At 38.9% G+C, this 20,950-nt stretch overlaps 1 protein-coding gene across 1 annotated transcript; it reads right to left on the bottom strand.

The window, feature by feature from the left end:
- Window positions 1-8,742: 8,742 nt before the first annotated feature.
- rnf167 (ring finger protein 167) lies at window positions 8,743-17,124 on the bottom strand. Its single transcript, XM_071916608.2, has 10 exons — window positions 16,724-17,124; window positions 15,162-15,292; window positions 14,925-15,002; window positions 14,695-14,832; window positions 14,506-14,593; window positions 14,278-14,368; window positions 13,634-13,739; window positions 13,068-13,161; window positions 12,236-12,316; window positions 8,743-11,562 (listed from the first exon to the last, which is right to left on the bottom strand). The coding sequence occupies exons 2-10, from the start codon at window positions 15,264-15,266 to the stop codon at window positions 11,135-11,137; spliced, it is 1,209 nt and encodes a 402-aa protein (XP_071772709.2). The 5' UTR covers window positions 15,267-15,292; window positions 16,724-17,124; the 3' UTR covers window positions 8,743-11,134.
- Window positions 17,125-20,950: the final 3,826 nt, after the last annotated feature.

Raw genomic sequence — 20,950 nt, 5'->3', positions numbered from 1 at the left:
AGATCCTCAACCTCTTATAATAGTTAGAATAGTTCTGCTCTTTGTTTTGCATATTTTTTGCAGACAAAATTATATGAAATACTGTCTTGCGGAGACCACAGTCACAAAGACCACCAGGGTGCTTTCCTATCAGCTTTAGTCCACTATTTATAGCACAATGCCCCGATCTTAGCCTGGTAAGCCTGACTGAGCCTCCTCTATAAACCCTCATATAAACATCCTTACTTAAGATATAATCCTGGATTGAGTGATCTTTAAAGCTATCAGTGCAGCAGCCGAATCAGTGCACATGGTAATTTAGCTTCCTCAACCCATCATAATGTCCATAATTTGTCCTCTGGTTGGGACAGGCTTTAACGTGACAACTTGTCAACCAACGCACATTGTTGTGATGTCAAAGATACCGCGGGGCAAGATCTCCAACTTGTTTTGGGGACGATAGGAGGGTTAGGGTTGGTGTGATGTGATGTGTCATTCATAGTATCAAGATCTGTTTTCCAGCTAAGGAGTTTGAATTTTGGTCATTCAGAAACACTCTTGATTTAGACAGAGGATGGTATCTTTTACACATTATATAATTTTAGATAGAACTCCATCTGACGAAGTAACCAGTCAGTTATTTTTGTTCCCGTGTGTCTGATGTTACCTGCCTGCACAGCTGTGAGGTGTCCAACCACAAACCTGCATTCAGCTCTCTATTCTGTTCACCCATAAGGTTTGAATTTTTGCATTTGACAAGACATTTCCATACATCCACCTTTTTTGTCTCTTACAATCAATTGAGCTTTCCCTTTGGTAACAATACAAAAGCCTAAGCAGAAAGATGTAAGATTTGTGTTCCTGGGAAAACAACATGACAGAAGAAGCTAGCAGACAAAACAACATAATCGTTTTCTGTCTGTTTTTTTTCCTCTTCAGTGCCTTCCCTGCAACAGGTAGTAAGACTTGTCCTTTCAGAAACAAGCACACTGAATAGACATGCAGGAAAATATGTCAAATGTAAATGCAAACTCTGCAGTCATATGGCTGCCAATGAGCATCACAGTGTGCTGCTGTGGCTGCTGTATTGCAAAGTCTTGGGAGAGGCAGGGAGCAGATATATACGGTTATTTCAAACATAATGTTGAGTTACAATGTTTGTGGATGGTGTCCCTCAATGCCTTTGTGCCTACTTCTTGTAGAAAACCAGGGTGTGATCCTTACTGTCTGTAGCAGGGATCCATGTCTGAGAGCAGGCTGCTGTAATAAACACCACTTTGTGTTTATGTATTTTTTTTTACTATGCAGAGAGCCATGGCATTTATTTTGGCATGTTGTTTGATAAGATATTGATTAAATGCTTTATTTTATTTCTCTACTTAGTCCTGCTGAAACCTTCTGTTATTTTTGGTGTGAAAAAAAGAAACAAAAATGACATCAAACATATTAGGTCTTTCAAATTTGATAAAATAAGTAGCAGTGCTTGACTTGCATGACTTGAACTAGGTCATATATAGATATGTGTGTGTGTGTGTGTGTGTGTGTGTGTGTGTGTGTGTGTGAACAGCCAAGTTTGAATTCCGTCCTACACGGCCTTCATATCCTCCAAATTACTTCCTAGTAGGAGACAAGTGGTAGGATGTGAGTGTTGGAAAGGAGCAGCGGTGAACAGTTTTCAGATGTGAACAATTTTTTAATAGAATATAATTAGATTGATATTTCTATAGCGCTTATCTCTCAGACTCTTTCATTTTACTTTCATCATCTGATGGATTATGCAGCACATCCTTTTTTTGGGCTTTTCTTTGTTCTTGCTCTGAACCTAAGCTGGCGCCTCATATAGTCCAGCAGCAGGCACGGCCAGATGTGAGTGTCCTGTGCTTCGTCCTCCATGGTGAATGCAGGTTCCTCTTGTTTTGGAAAGGTTTGGTCATCTCTGGATCCAAATGCAAAGTCTTCTCCTGGCCCATCCTTGGCTTCTGATTGGTCCAAAGGGGTGGAGTGAACGTGCAGGTTAAAAGCATTATCCAAAATGACCTATTATTAACATGAAAACAACCAACAATTAACATAATATAAAGTGTTATTCCCTCTTTTCTTTTACTGTATTTTTAATATGTGGTAATCACCACTCCATGATTATTACAAGATTTATTTTAGGAATATTAAAGGGAGGCACCACACAAAATTTCCTTTCATCCTATCAGAATGAAACTTTATATGATGAATAAGGACATAAATACAAACACTTTTTGTATTATGACTTTTAGATATTTTATCATTACCATATGGAAATTGGACAACATTTCCTGAAAAATGCATAAATTTGCACATTAGTTGAAACAGTTGGGTTTTTTTTGCCAATGGATAAAGTTAGTGTAAAAACACTGTCGTGAAAAATTCTAATTTTTACCCATTTTTTCATAAAGACTATCTAATAATAAAAAATAAAAAAACTGACCAGCTATTATTGTTAAGGAACACCATGTAAAGTAGGCTACATCATTTTAAGAAAATGGCCGCTAAGTTGCTAAGTTGCTAAAAGAAGCAAATTTTGTGCACACATCTAGTATAAAATGAGTAAATTATCTGTTTATAGTTGTTTTTGATTATTGTATTGTACAATTTATGAAACTATAGCTGTTACAGAAGAATCGTCTTTTTCACCTGGTGCCTTGCCTTTGAAGGCAATACCAATGAATTTAGTAACTCACATCTGTAATGCCTTTAGCCTTCAACTCAGTTTGCATTCATGAACAAGATGCCGTCAAGATACAAACTTCTCCACTGACACTGAACAGGAGTTTGATTTTGCAAATCCAAAGAATATTTGAGCCATAATGAGCTTTCCTTTAGACCTTGAAGACTTTAAAATCATGTCATAGTTACTTTTCTGACAGATTACAATGCTAAACAAACTGCTGTTTTTTGACGATAGGAGACAGAATGAACTGTCCTGAGTATGGGACGAACACAGGTATGTGAATGCAGACTAGTATTCCCCTTTAACTGGTTATCAGCTGCATTTGCTTTAGCTGCATTTGAAAATACAATACAGAGGTAAGCCATCTATGTCTATGTTCCATTTTTAATTACTTTCTAAATTTTTTAGAAAAATTACATTTGAAATGTTTGTTGCGAAAGTAGATACCCACCAAAAATGTTGACATGCCATGACATGTCATGTCATGTAACAAATGCAAAATGAATTGATATTGTTTTTTAAGAAAATCAAGACCTCTAGTTTTGTAGTTTACCTCATGATGGTCCCGAGAGAACTCTCTGGACTCCAGCAGTATAAACGCAGAGACAATCAAGATGAGCAAGAAGGACGATCCCGGCACAGAGGAGTGGGACTGCAGTGATCCAGGCATCTTTGCTTCCAACTGGCCAGTGTCCAGATAAATTTCATATACTTCTCATACATTAAAACATAAGGGTGCAAACCAAAAGCTAATTGGAGGTTTCCTGTGAAAAAAATCACAGGTTCTCTTTTGCTTTAGGGGATTATATTGCTCTAATTTATGTGATGTCATATTTTGTGACGACTGTATGGGTGATTTCACCCCATTTCCATCTGCGTAACTACCAGTACACTCATTCTTCAGCTTTCATTGAACAAACTTATAGAAACCCACCAGCTCAGTCCCACACATGCCATAATGCAGCTATGTACAATCATCCATTGAGTTACCTTCTATTGAAAGATTTATTGTACTCAAATATTCAGCGTTTTTCTTTTCTTATATAATAAAACAGTGGGTGATACTTGATTACGGGCACATAAAATGCAAAAAAATGAGATTTAAAAGGAAATGGTGGTTGTTAGGAAGCATTAAGAGGACTGACTAATCGACTGCAGGGAGTCTTGATGAATGAGTATTACAGGGAGCTACTTCATGAATATAACTGCAAGCAACAATTAATGAGGGCCAGGAGTTTGCCATAAGATTGTCTGAGATTGGATAAAAAGGTTGAAGAGCACCAAGAGGAGCAGAAGAGGAAGTCAGGGTGAATGACTTTCAGAGGGTGACAGGTTTTCAGAAGATGAAATGGTTCCAGAGGATGACAATTCTTATGTTGAAAAAAAGTTAATTATCACATTACTATTGACATAGCAGAGGATACTGACAGCCAGTTATATATTGCTATTGGAGACTGCAGGGATTAAATCTATTCAAGATGATGAAAACAGTGTTTGCAAACTGAACAAAAAATGGAGCATGTATGGGAGTAAGTTTGGACACACACCCTGTTTAGTTATTTTTGTCATTATCATGTAATTTTGTATACTGAGAGAGGGCCCAACAAACAAACCAAGTTTCACAGTGGTAACTCAAACCATGTGATTTATAAGACGTATTGTTTATTAAGGCTAAGCCCATCAATCAAACCAATTATAACCAAACTTCATTGAGAGCAAGGCTCTCAACCCTAAACCCCATTGGTCAATTTAAAAATAACTACAACCATGCTGAACATGCATACAAAGTGTTGTGATGATTTGCTGAGCTTCCATGGAGATCTGACAAACTCAATCTACAACACTCTTGACCATAGGATGTTTCTCTGAAGTGCTAGTATTTCACACATCATCAACTGTATAGATTGTTTTTGTAAAAGGGCCTCAAAAAGATATATTCAACTTAAATTACCAAAAAATCTATCCTTGAGGACTGTTATAGTCCTAGGAGCAGCAACTTGTTATTTTCTTTCAGCTTTCATCACAGCATGCATGGGACAGGACATGACCCAAGTCTCATTCCTTTTTGTTCATGTGTGGGCAGTTTTAGTTATATTAATGAGAAATATGCACAAAGACCCAAAAGGACCAGCAGCTATAATGTCAATCTCCCTAATTAGTTTCTGAGCTGTTTATTGTGATTTAACACCCGTCATTGACTCCTACTGCACTTAGAGGTTTTTCCATTGACTGTATTCATTCATGAGAGTAAAGGAACCTGAAGGGCGTTGAGTCCAGCAGGGTCTAGTTGCTCTAATTAGTTACTCTGAACAGTTCATGGCAAAAGGATCAAAGACCATTAATTAATCACAGAACACCATTTCTTGCGCTATCTGTTACTTTGAGGAAGCTTAGGCCTTTCATTATGCAAGAGGCTGCTACTGTATGTCTGTGTGTGTGTGTGTGTGTGTGTGTGTGTGTGTGTGTGTGTGCATGTGTGTGTGTGTGTGTGTGTGTGCATAGAGAAGGTTTTAAGGAAGGCTGACCCCGCTATGGTTAGACCTCGGTGAGGATGATAGTTAATTAATCCCAGGAGGAAACTGGAATGTCATTAGCTGCACAGTAAAAACAACGAGATCCTTATGTTTGGTACTGAGGAGTATCCACTGCGCTACAAGTCCGCATATAGCGCTGTGTGCCCTTTCAGCACCTGGAGGCCTGGAGAGCGAGACACAGAAATGGGGGGCCAAGAGGGAAAACTTTTCCGTGGTGAGAAACAGTCTGCTTGTAAACCTCAGCGCCATTAACAAGTGAGTTTGCTAACGCCGCCGGACCTGGACGCCATTGTTGTCTGCAGGGTAGAGTGTATTTTTATCCTGGCAAGGTGTTGAAGGTACAAGGACTGAGGGTTAATCATGTAACTAGGAATTTGGCGTGAAAATGAATTCTGGAAGTTACTCTTCAGTTAATCTACAGATACAGTAGCCAACAGGAAAAATGCCACAAAAGTGTGTTGTGTGTGTAGTTTGTATGTTCCACAATGTCCGCCGTTTGGAAAATGTGACACTTGCTTTTACAATTTGATTGCTTGTACGAAAATGAACTCTCTGTGACTACCAAACTAGCTTCCTGGTTACTATGCTAGTTATCATAGCAACCAAATACATTTTTCATAAAGCAAAGCTAGCTGTGCATTATGGGAGTTATCTGCATGGCTTGAACACCTCTTTAAACAGTCGGTTTGCTTGGTTGGGGCTACCCGTCGTAAACTGACAAACTTGTTGAGTTATTTTATCTTTTATCCAGACTTATCAAGCTGATTTTAGGATTTGTTTTAGTGAAATCATCTTACTGCACTGGCAGATAATTTTACCGGTTTCAACAAATTTGACTTTTTCTCAATATAATGTAACTTGTTTCAGGACATTTGCTTGATAAAAGTGAAATCGTCATGGAGAAAGTTTCTTGTTTCAAGATTTTCTTCATTGTTTGAAAGAAGTCATATTGGCATGTATCAAGTGAAATTTATTAAAGTAACATCTGCAGTTTCATAAGGAGAAGGGTTGTTAACTCCTAAATAGTTTTACCACCACAATCATCCTGTTAATAGTCAATGAATACGGCAGATTTTCTTTGTGCTTTGGATTTATCAGAAATAACACCATGTCGAAAACTTATTTTTACATTTTACCTTTAAAAATGATGGACTGAACAGAAGAGACAAAATATAATGAAATGAATGCAAACATGTTTTTATTTTTGAAAAGCAATTTCTTCCAGAGACAACAAAAATAAAATGCCCATTGATTTAATTTTTTTTTGAAAATCTACTGTACCAGTACAAGAAATAAGTTGTGATTTTGTCTTTCAGTCCCACACTAGATGTCTCATTGTCCAGAGAAGGAAACCTTATTTGAGTTAAACTGGGGTACATCTTCTCCAATGTGTAGACCTCCTGACGCAGAGGACTGAGTTGCTTCTCAGGAGAGGCTTCCCCTCAGGAGTCTGTGTTGTAATGGGTGGAAGCTCAGCAGGTAGTGGCCTTGGAGGCAGCAGAACCTTGTGAGGAAGTAGGCTGAGAGTCTTGGAAAGCACACTGAGAGTTTCATCACCCAGAGAAGGGAACACTATGTGTGCCAAATTTGGGTGCTTCTTCTCCAGAGTCTGTGCCTTAGGAAGCATATACTCAGCAGGCGGAGGGCTGAGAGGCTGTGCAACCACACTAGGAGCTTCATCATCCAGAGAGTGAAACCTAATGTCAGATTTGCGTACTTCTTTTCTGATGTCTGTCCCATAGAAGGTGGAACTGCAATAGGCAGTGGGCTTGGAGGCAGTGGAACCTCATGAACTGGAGGACTGAGAGGCCGTGGAACCACATTATGTCATCGTCCAGAGAAGGAGAATGTATATTTGCCAGATTTTCGTCCTTCTTCTCTGACGTCTGTCCCACATGAAGTGGAGCCTCAGCAGGTGGAGGGCTTGGAGGCAGTGGAACTTCATGAGGCAACAGGCTGACACAAGTATCGTCATTGTCCAGAGAAGGAAACCCTACATTTGAGAAATTTGGGTACTTCTTCTTGGGGGTTTGTCTCATGTGAAGAGCCTCAGCAGGTGGAGGGCTTGGAGGCAGTGGAATCTGAGTTTAGAGTCTGGGAATCCACACCAGGAGTTTTATCGTCCAGAGAAGGAAACCCTATATTTGACAAATCCCGGTACTACTTCTTCTCACTGTTAACGAGAACTTCATCTAGCGACGCCTTCCAAACGCCTGCTCCTTGGTGGCTCAAACTTACATTGAGTGTTCTTGGGCTTAGTATCATGTACACGCCACCATAAATGTTTCAATAAAGTCTTCCATTTTCACAAAATGCAGCTTTTTGGAGCTGGGAGATATAGCTAATGCTACCACACTGATGACGCTGACGCGACCTGTGTGTGTAGTCGACGTCATCAGCGTGGTAGCATTAGCATTAGCCCAAGGACACTCAATGTAAGTTTGAGCCACCAAGGAGCAGGCGTTTGGAAGGCGTCGCTAGATATTACTTTTCACGCTTCAGTTATCACAATGCAGGTCATGGTCACTCTGCTCTGGAAAATACTTATTGGACAAACCGTGAGGCAAAAATTAGAGCGTTGCTGTCCTGGAGTGTACATAAACAACAACAATGGCTAACAAACCGGAACTTCACTGTCAGAAACTAAAGGTTAACATGCTTGCTTCTCATTGGAGGAGAGTACGTACCCCCGTCCTGTCGCTGCCTACGATTGGTGGACAGTAGCAGAACCTACTGGGTTGCCAGACCAAAGTGCCAGATCTGATAAATAAGTATCAGTTTATCGTGAATATCTCCGAAACCTCGTGACAGATCTCTTAGAAAAATACAAGCACACTCGCCCGACGTAGGGTGCACATTTTGATGTATGATATGTCGATGTAACGTAAAAACTGTAGGCGAATAAAGTTGGCAAAAAAATGTCCGGAAGAAGAAAAACAGAAAAAGACGATAGTAATAGCGTGCTTTGCCTACAGAAAGCACACTAATAAGCAATAAAGATATGCAACACTGTAAAGATTGAGAACAATTAGGATAATGGAACAGGATGTAGAGCGGACAAAAACATCTCAACACACTCCTAGGCTGTTACAGGCGGAGGACGACTAACGACTAAAGGGTTTCTTGGCGGGTATGTTCTCCATCAAACTATGGGGCTCTGTGTGCAGGAACTGCAAAATCCTTTGATATAAATATTCTTTAAAAATGTTAAAACACATTCTAATACACATCCATGTTTGGTAACACTTTGCTTTACAATGACCTCATTCTAATGTGTTAACCAATGTAGAGGTATTAAAAGTGCACAATAACACCACCCTAAAACATAATGTACTTTGTAACAACACGCAAGTACAAAGTGTACAAATGTAATTGTTTGTATTTGAATTGTGTGGTACACTCATCAATGTACGTTATCATTGTGTATGTTAACGTTATACTGCAGGTTAATACACTGCAATAAGGTTATTGTAAGGGAAAGTGTTACCCCATTTTTCTAATCTAGACAAAAAAAACTCACCATAATATCATTTCAGTATCATTTAATCTTCCACAAATCACACATTTAAATGTGGTTTTCCACAGATTAATTGTGTTTAGACATCCTATGGTTCCTGAAAACTGCTTTATATATCTGATAAGTAAGTATATATGAACATTATATTTATTGACACTATAAATTTGTTATTTAGGTGTGATCAACTAGGCACATTCTAATTAGAGAAAAAAATGAAACATTTTGCAATTTGGGGATCAGTTCTTCATGTTTCAATTAACAGTTGAGTCTCTAGAATGGAGACGTTTAGTGACCAAGAAAGTGTACAGTACAAAAGACATTTGAAGCATATTGCAAATAGCCATCCAGCCAGCGTCCCAGCTTGTATGTGCAGCACTCCATTCTATAATACAGACTGTTGCCAAACTGGTCTCAATCAAATCTAAACAGCATGGAGTCTTTGAGTCAATAATCACTAAAAGATAAAGCTGGAATGTTGTTATTACGGTTATACGGCCCTACCAAGTCCCCTGTTCAAAGGTCCCAGGTCAAAATGCAACTTAAAAAAAAAAAATCTTTGTAAATACCATTTCTCTGGATCACATGTAAATATAGAGTCACATCTAGGTAAATAACAATGGGAGAATGTTATACAGTACTTATTTGTTTTGGGAATGCTCCACCTTACCCAAAGTTTCAAGAAAATACAAAACATAGCTACTGTAATTGAGAGTTTATCATCACTTATGGTAAGCTAGATACAATATAGTGTATTTATTCGGAACGGTGAAACAGTTTGGCTGAAACTACTTCGTACAATTTACAGTTGTACTGCCCATTAAATGAATAGCATCGACCCCACCCAAGAAAGTCTTCACCCAAGTCGTGGTACAAGTGATTAGAGAAACAAACAGCTGGTTAGTGTGTCCAAATTTCCAGGTCCAAACCAAGCGTTATGACTGAACTGATGCTGGCTATTTGCAGTCAACATTAGTAGCACATAGCATTTGGACTAAGCTGATAGGCTTCCTCTTTCCTGTTCTTCACTATAAAAACAAATGTGGAGACATGGGGACAAGATCAAAATTTCCTAACCTATATAACACAAGCTATACAAGAAAAAAAATACAGGAGGGTGACTTCTGTCCCTTCATTTTCCAAAAAATTAATTCCACATATACATGTAGATAAAGGCCAATGTAAGGCAAATGCTTTTTTTCTAAAAACACCTCCAGGGTTCCAGGGTTTAACATGTCATCCATGACATTCTGTATAAAAATGGAAAAATATCCATGAAGTATTTATATATCTACATTATATTGATTCAAGGAGCCAAAACAAAACAAAATGTTCTGAGACCAAACCCATTAACTCTCACTATCTGATTCATTTACATATGACTGACCTTTAATATGTTGCTATTATACCTGAGTTTGTTCAACTTGACAAACTGGATAAAGCTAAAAAATATTTTTTTCAGACTGACCATATAGCACAGTCAATAACATACAAAGTAAAAGCAGCAGAAATGTATAACATCTTTATATGATTCTATCATCATAGTGTCACTTACTGTGGAATTACACAGAGAAATCTGACATCCCAAAAAACTGAAATGCAGCTTTAAAACACGTTCATAAAAAGTTAAAATATATAATAATAATATATAATAAAACATTTCCCCTCCATTGGCATATCCTCATTAGCAACTGATTCATAAAAGAAAAAAAATAACTGCCAAATATTAAACAATCTATGATTAAGACAACACAGTCCTCAAACTGCACTAACCTGACATAAGCCATACACAGAGCACAGAAAATAGAAATGAGAGCTTTTAAGTTTCCATTACAAACTTGAATGATTTCTTCCCAATATTTTCACTACCACAGAATTTGTTCTGTTTAGCTACACAGAATCTGACCTTTAACCTCAGCCTTAATCTACTCATATCATACTCTACTTCAACAGTACATTTGGAGCACTATTATTGAGACAATCTAGTGGCCCATTCGTTTTGTGCAACACCAGTGGTTAGATCATGTGGGGTTAAGTTGAGTTACAACATGCATTAAACCAATGAGGCCTACTCTTAAAAGATGGTGTAGAGGTGTGTGTGTGTGTGTGTGTGTGTGTGTGGATGGTGTAGGGTGATAGCCTTTATCAAAATGTTTGATTTAGCTAAATTTGCTGATAAATGCATGTGCTTCGACACAAACAAGCAGGCCTCCTGCGATTATTGGGTAAAAGATCCTGTTACAACCAACCAAAGTGGCAAATATTCTAAAATATCTAGCTGAGACAATTTCATAACCACAAATCCACACACACTACTTTAAATTGTAGTGTGATAATTGCACGCCTGGCGACAGAAAGACCTTATCAGAACTAGGTAATCTCATTACAGCTAACTTTAGGCCCTCAGACCCCGACTGCACCCCTACCAATGAGCTGAGCAGTGTCATCGTCGGTGTGGTGCGTGTCCTCCCCCGTGTCGTCACTTTCTGAGTCTGTTTCCTCCTGGGGGGAGTAGTAGCCTTCGTAGCCCAGGATGGGCGAGTCGCAGGGGGCAGGGGAGGCCAGACACTGGGCAGTGGTTACTGTGGTGGTGGTGGCCGAATAGGGCCCCGGGCTGCCAGAGGGGGATCCCGGGTTGGAGGGGCGAAGCAGAGGAGTGCGCTCAGAGTCAGCTTCGCCCTCTGTCCCTTCTTCCTCTCCGCGTCTTGCCACCTCCTCCTCAGACTCGGACTCCGAGTGCTCCGGGTTTTGCCGGGTGACACGCTGTTTGCACACGGGGCACGTCTTCTTGGTCTTCGTGAGCCAGGGGTCCACACACTTGCAGTGGTAGGCTGAAGAGAAAGAGAGATTTCAGGACATTGAGGAAAGACCCGCCAACAGACACATGGTATAATAGAAGTTCCTTTGACTGAAACACTTTGGGAAGTTGCTCAGATGACTGAAGGATTTACTTTGACTATAATATACAGCAAGATACTACCTTTTGGTAAGATGAACACAGGTTACTCATGCTCTTGGAAGTGACTATTTTTGCTTAAATTATGTATTATCTGTGGGTTTACCACTAGAAATGAAATCCAAGTATGGGATACTTCCAGGACCTTAAAGGAAAAATCCCCCCTCAGATATTCTGACACTGTTATAGATCTTTTTGTTTGAGACAGAAAGGTCAAGTTTCTCTGTGTAACTTTACCTTACAGTGTTACATGAATAAATCTCCTGTGCCAGTTTATTGCAGAAGCCAATCCAAATAAATAATTTGGCCACATGTACATCATATCCACAACAAAATGGAGTGACAGGACTGTGAGAATGTTTTCCTCTCAAATTAACCCAGAAATGATCACATTTACCAGATTTACCTTGGGAAATGTTTACATTTACTGCCCCGCTTGTAGATGTGCGCATTAATCAGTAAGTACACCTTAACCATTTTCACATACTTATCATAACATATGCATTTCATAATTAATTTCATACCAACATATAAAATGGTATAATTACCATGTGAACAAGGTAAAACTCGCAGCTTGTCTCCTTCTTCGTACTCATCCAGACAGATTGCACACACATCATAGTCATCACCTGAAAGAGGAGCAAGTCACCAACTTTAAATCAGTCAAACTTAAGGGAAATATCAACCTATTTAGCAAATCCCACATCAGTCTTCTGGTCTACAACTGACTAATTAACATCTGAGTGTAAGAACTCTTTCCCAAAGCAAAACGTTCCACTGAAAATGAGAAACTGATTTTATGGACTTAGAAAATGTTTTAGCTTTTACACCTAAATTGGATGTATTTCATAGTAGTTCTAATAATTTTTAATTATAAAATATACCCAAATATACCCAAAACCACCTTGCATACTCATCTTTTCTATCATTTTAAATCAATTCTGCATGGAGCTGATACGATACGCCAAATTAGTAAATGGGAAATCCTTTTTTCAGCTGTTTCTGCTATAGTATAACTTTAACTTAAACTTAACACCAAATATGATCTCATGAGTTAATGAGTTAAAATTCACAAGAAGAAACAGGAGAGGAAAACCAGATTACGAAACTCAGCATACTTGTTTCTCAACATTCCTAAAAATAACACTGTCACAATGTGGTTGCGACATACAGTATACTGCTGACCGACTTAAAGGACAATTTGTTTTTTCAATGTGATAGATGATTAAACAGTGAAAACCGGGGTGAATGTCTTAATTCTTTGGTAATTGCCTTAGAAACATTAAAAAACAAACATCAGCAAAATGTAACCGTTAATGTTATATGAATGAGTTATTTGCAACACTCATCAAAACAGTGAATATTGTACATTCTCTTTACCTTTACTAAACCTGTGGATTGGAATCCGCTTCAGTTGTTCCTTGGACAAGCGATTTTTCCTCAGCCTTTTTCTGTACTGTACACAACGTACAATCTGAACCAAAACAAAACCAGAAATCAACAGATAATGTTAATGTTGTGACAATGACATTCACCATGCAAGAATCGATTTGTTTTTCAATTTTCCAGTGTTTAAAGTATGAGTGTAGTGCGTAGTTTGACCGCTAAGTAAAAAGATTTGTCTTAAATACTGAATAAATTAAGTGTCCCAAGAGGAAAATTGGATAGCTCTAGTGTAGCTGAAATACTATTAGGCCTTTGTAGTAGTCCTTCCTTCCCACTATTTTACAATACAAAGAAGCATATTCATGGTTTACTATTTTTGGATTTTTTTAAGAGATAAGAAATCAAATCTAAAGAAATTATGTTTCCACAAGTCACTTTTTATTCTTAAACCTCTATATCGCAACTTCAAAAGACCAAAAGGACAAGAAAGAAACAAGTTACCAGAATAGTCATAAATACTGAATAAATGTCCAAGGAAATGACAAACAATATAAACTTACCAAGATGACAACCATCACAAGAATGATCATGCCAACCACTCCAGTGAAGGGAATGAGATAGTATGAGAGTGGGAAAGCAAACTCTGGCTTGAGAATCACATAGGCCCTGTGCACCAAAAACAGACATTTTAGCTTCTGGATGGGGACACTGTCACAAAAATGCATCACTTGCACCTTAAATGCACCTCAAAGTCAGCATGCTCTCAACCACAGCCATCACATGTACATGAGAGATATAGTAATTTAAGAAAATTGTGGCATTTGAAATTACATTTTTTTTTTTACGATTCTATTGATACTGTCTAATTCTGTTTCCTCTTTGGGATTGTAGTTCTTAAAGGCCCAAACTTGAGGTGTAGTATGGCGCCCCTAGTTGAGTCACAGTCACATGATTACTGGCTTTATTTATCTACTGATTTATTGCACAGCCATGCAAGGCTGCAATGGCGTGCAGCTTAGAGGAAACTTTTAAAAAGGATACATTTTAGTGGAACTATCAATCCCTTGTGCCCACCAATGGTTGCCATGATGGTTGCCACTATTATTGGTTTCTGTTTTATCAGTTATGTCCCCTTGCTAATTGTCAAAATTCTACTATAAAATGACAATTTATTTAAAAAAAACACTGAAATGTGTTTACTTACCCTTGTTCTGGAATGATGAAGTTCCTGAGAATTTGGGAGGCGTAGTAGCTGGTGAATACTGAGGGGATCTCAATCTCCTCAGCAATGGTGCCTGTGCAAAGATCAAAACAGAAGAACACTGAAGAGCAAATCTTTAGATAGAAAGTGGACGGCAGTGGCCATCATATTTAGGAAATTTTGCAGTAAAATGTTGTGAATGGGTAAAGACATTTTAGGAAGAAGCTTCACCATTGCTGTAGTTCATATTGAGCAGAGTGTCAGAATACATGTTGTGAACGATGGCGGCGCTGAATCCAGCTTGCTGTGCGTGCAGCACCTGTAAACCAATCCCTCACATTAGCCCAGTTTGTTTCACACACAATTCAAATTCATTAAATGTCATTCAGATAGACTACTACTATCACAATTATCACTGACCTTTATATCGAAATTACAATCATAGCGTCTGATGAGAGCTATGAATTTGGTGATGTTGGCATCATTGGATGGTGGCAGTGCAGGGGGGGGTTCTATTGCTGTACAGCCATTAACTGGACGAGACTCCACCAATATTCCCTTGTGGACACAAGGACAAAAACGTTACTATTATGGAGGATCACAACCTATGTTTTTCTGTGTGATTCCCTTCTCCACGTCTCCATTCTCACCATTAGTCCCTCCTTGGGAAGTGTGGATCCAAACAAGGCAGACAGATCCTCAAACATGGAGGTCATATTGCTGTAATGCTGCCAAAAAAAAACAATATGGACAAAAAAATTGTAAAAATTATACCATGACGATTTGAATGTGCATCTAATTTGACATAATCTTCTGGAGAATTTAAGGAATCACATCAAAGCTAAAGCATGTCAAAGTCTATAAGCTGAAGCCCCAGGATTACTCACAGCGTAGATATAGGCGTGCGTGGGTGAGGGTGCCAGTGTGCAGCACAAAGCCAGGGCAAGGACGCTCAATCGAGCTCCCATGCACCACACACCCATGCGTATCATCCTGGCTCACTGATGGTTACACTGAACTGTGGAAAAAGATATGACAGAATTACACACCCCAGACAAGACTGGGCCTTTATCAATAACGAGCACAAGGATACCGTTTTTCCTGACCCTTCCGGTTTCTCAATCTGAAGTTGATCTTGCAGCCTCAGTATATACACCTGGCATTAACATTCCAATGCAAATAGACAAGGTATGCAGTAAATATTTAAATACACATGGATATGCGCCCGAGGAGGATTGTAAACTGGTTTTCCAGCAGGAAGTATGCATCAATATTTGGGATGTGTTCTCTGTGTTCATGGTTTAGCTGAGAAAACTTAAGCTAAGTAGTTGCTGCAGGCTCGGTTAAATGGAACAGCCTGAAGGCTACAGTATACTTGCTGCAGGAACAAATTTCAGCAGATTTGTACAAAAAGAATGTCCCATCATGTGAAAGGAGCTCAGGAGAGCCAATGAGCAGTAACATTAAAAGCATGATATAGCCTATAGATCACCTGAAAATATACTGCCTTTACAACAATTTAATGATATTACCTCCCTACTATATCCTCCAGATAAGTCAGATTAAGGTTTTGGTATAAATATAATGCATTTGAGCTATACTTTCTGGAGATTAGTAACCAAAATGTTCGAATAATAGTTTAAGAGTCTCATTGTCAACTTTTAAATTTGTCAATTTGATTCTGAATGTTGCAAAAACATGTTAATCACAATTCACATTAGGATGATCCATGGGGATGACCTAATGTTCCTGTAAATAGAGTACAGTTTATTTTCCTGTCCGCAGCTCCGGTTAGCAGCTGTTGCAACAGTTACTGTACTGTCACTGGAACAGGTCTGGAGAGCTAACTGCAGTTGGGAGTAACTAAAATAAATACAGTACTGAGCCGATTTCACTCAGCGGGCGAGATGTTAATGCAATAGATAAGTGCATGCTCAGGCGAGCCAGACTTTGCATATGGCATGAGGAGTTAACAACTAACCCAAGTCAAGACACCGCCCCGTGTTTGTAAGAAAGTGCTGAAATGCCTTGTGCGCATGTTTAATCGACATTGACCCTTTGTTGTTTGTAACTGCCTAGAATAAGTTTGAGAAGACAATTTATGCTAGATTCCCTCGTGATTATATGTTGCAACGTTATACATTTTAACTATTTACTGCTGTTTCCCCATGTTAGTCCAGACGGCTTATCACTTTAACCTATGACTTTAACTCTTAATAGCTTACAACTCTGACCTGGTAGACTGCCTTTCGTTGATTTAAGATTCATATCTCACTAAATAAATAAGCAGATAGTATTTGGCTAATTATTAATATCATGCCATTAGGTCATATTCTCAATAGCTGTTCACTGTCAATGCAAAACATGTTATTCTGGACCTAGCATGGAAATCAAGCGGGCCTCGAAAACTAACAGTAAACAAAAGGGAAAAGGTGTGTAGCTACGTTACCTTAGTATCCCGACACGGCTAATATTGGTAACGATGTGAGCTATCCCAGCTGTCGTATTCGGGTTTCTTACATGTCAGGCAGTAAAAATGACAAAAGCTAGTTTTCCCTTACAACCAGTACTTTCTGGAGCGTGAATCCACAAGAACGCGTTAAAGAAAAGAGGGATTAACGTTGGCTAGTGTTTACGTAAAGTTAGCAGACGTTACATAAATCGTCTCGGTGACAGGCGACTAAATTACCTCTCTGTAACACGTCTACATTATATCATACACAATTAACAATGTTTTAATCACTATAATAATTCTCGTCGTTTTTAAACAAACGCTTTGCCCCTGTGCTGTGTTGCCCAACGTTAGCTTGCAGCTAACTTTGTTGTCGTTGTGGCTTCTTGCTTCCTAGGTTTTCTTCGCTGTGTTTTAATGGCAGGTCGTCGCACCGGCACCCTGAACCACAGCGCCACCACCGACACACCAGGAGAAATAGCACTCAATGGAGCGTCCCCTTTGTGTGTTTGAAGGATAAGGGGAAACTGTGAACTCTGAAGAAAACAAACAAACTGCAATTGTCTTTAGCAGCCAGCAATAAGGCTATTTATGACCAATGATTGTTTTATTTGAAAATTAAATCCCTATCACGTTTACTTCAGGATACTATTCTGTAATATACTTATCTATCAAATACTCTATATATGGAGAATTCAGAATATAATTGAAGTTAAACATTATTAGCTCAGTTGGATCAAATCTCTTCAATCTGCTCTCCCGTGGCTGCTCTATACTGCATCTCTCAATAAAGAAAAATTGTCGACTGCTTACTTTCTTACATTAAGAATGAGAGATTGTTCCTGTAAAACATCTAATGATAATAATAATAACACGTGAATATTTAAATCAAATAACTGGACATTCACCTCTGCTACATGGAAATCCATTTTGTAGGAGGGAAGACAATGATGGAAAGTTTTCTCCTTCATAGACCTTTTGAATGTTCTACAATTTTACAGAAACATCTTACAATTTTTATCCAAAAACTGAAGGGTTACTGGTGAAAACGTCTCAGTTCACTCTGTCTGTCTGACTGATTTCATTTAACGTGATGTACATACAAAAGAAAATCACTTGGCAAAAACATCAATGGAGTATACTAGGCCTACTCAGCTGTGCAATGGCACTAGCAGATCAGCAGAGGTCGATATTCTCAAAGGAAACTTGGAGGGAAGGAACTCAGTGAAAGGAGGGCAGATGCAAATACAGGTTGTTTACACATAGGCCTACACTGGAAAATTGGCAATATATTTTAACCTCTGTAACCTCAGTACCAGCTAATGGCTCTTGTTAGCAAAGGTAGTGTGAGTCAGTAGCCTATGAAAGCATTCCTCTCAAAATCACCAGTACACCATTCTGTATCCTTCCTTAGCTGTAGTAATAGAACCATAGAAATGTTTGAAAGGACATGTTTAGGACTTGTTTAGCGATTTAGAGAATAATGGTTTCATGCCCCATTGATTTACAGTATCTGCTTTGTGACTTTTAAACATAAAGCTGTGACAATTAAATCATATTTTGGACAATAAGCCATAACAAAGACCGATGTTCCAACATCTCCCTGAAGGTTTTCTGATTTGTCAGATATCACAAAAATATAACCGCCTTCTGCAGTATTTGTTCTCATAACGTTGTCAAGCATAAAACTTAAAGCTGTGGTCTACACTGTATGTCCATATGTGTGATAACTTCTCATTTACTCCCTGTCTTCAGTATGGGTTGCCTTGTAGGATCACTGAGATGAAGAGGAAACTGAAAATGTTGACATGGTCATTTATTTTTCACCTGCAACTACCATGCCACCACAAATTGATCTGTCTCATGATGGGAGAACAGATAGTCTATGGAGTAATGTGATTTCACTGGAAAGCCTTCTACTACCAATCTCAAAGCGATCTCTAATCCCAAATTAGTCCTTAGTCAGTCAGGGAGTCATACAGTTTGTGTGCATCTTTGGCCTTTCTGTTAAGAGACAGAGTGATAGAGCGGCTTTTGTATGAGAATTACCCAACCACATGTTCACTGTAACATTATTGAACCCAGCTTCAGCATTACCCTATAACAGTAGTGCACACAGTCCTAACATTAAGATTCAGATTTCGTAAGCCTCTGTCCAGGGTGCTGCCTTCTGCCCACTGCATGCTGGGATAGCACGAGACAATGTTTTCCTGCTCCTAACCTTCCCAGCTTCCTGCTTGCCTTTGGGAGTTATAATTACCTCATTTGAGTCCACCATAACAGTTGCTGAAGATTCCCAAAGGTGGCTTCTTTGAGTGTACAGACCTTGACCCACAGGTTATTACACTGGAGACCGACAGTAAACAGTAACAGTGTTTTTCTAAATGTCAGGCTGCCATGTTTCAGTTGTGTCATCATACAGTCTTATCACTGGACGCTGTTAGAATGATTGACAACAACATAATCAAAAGAAATGCGTTGAACCAACTATATCCTAAGCAATTTAACTGTCAGCTCACAGACAGCTGATGACTGGTACAGAGAAATTCACGATACCATGATGCAGGATTTCAAGTAAACTGTCACTGTCTCATTACAGGAAGATGGGACGAGCTACCAAGTGACAAGTATATCAGAAAGCTCACTAGAAAGTGAGCCAGCGAACCTCATTTGGTCTTTTCTTCTGACATTTTCTCAAGTTAATTTGTTTTGCTGTTTTATCAGTGCATGCTCTCACCATCTGCTGCTTGACCTAGGGGCCCAGTTTTACTGGAAGTAGGTTGAAGTCCCATCTGGTCGTCGGTGTGGAATGTGGGACCGGACAGACACAAGTTGAAAAGTCCCCAAAAGTTATAGCCTAGTTCTAAATACAGAAGTTCAAAAATGTTTCATAGACCACTATAGCCTGGTTCATAATCAGTGGCGGTTTGATGGAAAACTATATTCATTATTGCATTTTTCTCAAAAGCTTCTCTGATGATTATCTTCTTCCTTCTCTTGTCCATCAATCTCCTCCACTCTGTCTGTTTCCTTTGTTGCCTCTGGCTTCAGTCATCTTAAACAACAGTCTGATTGTACATTTGGTCCCAAAATAAAATGTAACACAAACGGATGGTGATGATTGACAGACCTCTTTGTCAGAGAGATGTGGTGCGAGTCAAGTGAACAACAGTGATAAAGACCCACGCCACATGGCAGAGTACAATAGCTTCTGCTCCGAGGGGCCAATGCTTGGCTTTAAGCTCTAGCAGTCCATGCATTTTGAGAATGAAATTGACCTTTTGAGTGACTTACATGAATGTTTTTTATACAACCAATCAGCAGGGAATCGTATCAGAAACCCCTTTTGACCAGCTCTTACTTGCCATGCGATATCTTGTCAAGATTTCCAGATAGATAGTCTGCATCTCACTGAAACACACACTGCCATAGAAATCATGTATTGCAACTGTGCTGAAGCTTCATATCTCTTACCTGCAGCGAGCCACAGAAGTGTCAAATATGTATAGTGTTCATGTTTATCCATATGTTCATGCTGGCTCTAGATGTGATTTCAAAATACTGTTTGTCTATATGGTGTCTGGAAGTGAATTTGGCATGATTGTTTGACTATGGGGTTTATACCATCATGGTCTATTTGACTATGTTTATTCCCTGATTTGTCATGGGTGTGTGATGTTGGCATAGCCTGTTGTCTGACAAGGTAACATCTACTGTATGTTTTTCTCTCTGTTTTTAACTCAGACCCTTGCACTTCCTGCTTGCACAGACAAAACGTGTCTGTGTGCCAGCCAAACTGTCCAGTAAAAGTTCCATCCTCGGCCAATAAATTAATTTTGATACAGGCCCATTTATCAAATATATACATCTTCAAAAAGATTTATTGCTGGCAATGTAGGCTAGAAATAGGCGATGAATGATTTAATTTTGTTTCATTATTTCTGGTTATTTAAGGTGCATGCTTGGATTTTATGTGCAAATCAAAATGGTTGAATGGGTTTGTGGGGTAAATTAATGATAATTGAAAAATTATATAATCAAATGGAATAAAATAGGCCTGAAACAGCAGAAGGCATACACACATCACATCACTTGAAACATTGTTTGTGGCTACATGTATGTATTTAGCACACACTGATCATCACAAGTCTTAAAAATTGATCCGTTCACATCGGAACTGTTGCACTGGTTACTTCTCAAATCTCAATGCTTTTGCTTGCAGTT

Source organism: Centroberyx gerrardi, chromosome 11 (genome assembly GCF_048128805.1).
Source record: "Centroberyx gerrardi isolate f3 chromosome 11, fCenGer3.hap1.cur.20231027, whole genome shotgun sequence".
In the NCBI taxonomy this organism is placed as follows: domain Eukaryota; kingdom Metazoa; phylum Chordata; class Actinopteri; order Beryciformes; family Berycidae; genus Centroberyx; species Centroberyx gerrardi.
Note: the sequence above shows the minus strand (reverse complement) of the source record. Positions and strands in the feature narration are given on the sequence as shown.

Excerpts from the sequence above, each read along its gene's own strand:
- rnf167 (XM_071916608.2), bottom strand. The coding sequence starts at position 15,266 with ATGATACGCATGGGTGTGTGGTGCATGGGAGCTCGATTGAGCGTCCTT. Across the intron at positions 14,833-14,924 it reads TTCCCAAGGAGGGACTAATG|GGAATATTGGTGGAGTCTCG; the intron begins GTGAGAATGGAG and ends TGTGTCCACAAG. Across the intron at positions 13,162-13,633 it reads TTGTGATGGTTGTCATCTTG|ATTGTACGTTGTGTACAGTA; the intron begins GTAAGTTTATAT and ends GTTTTGGTTCAG.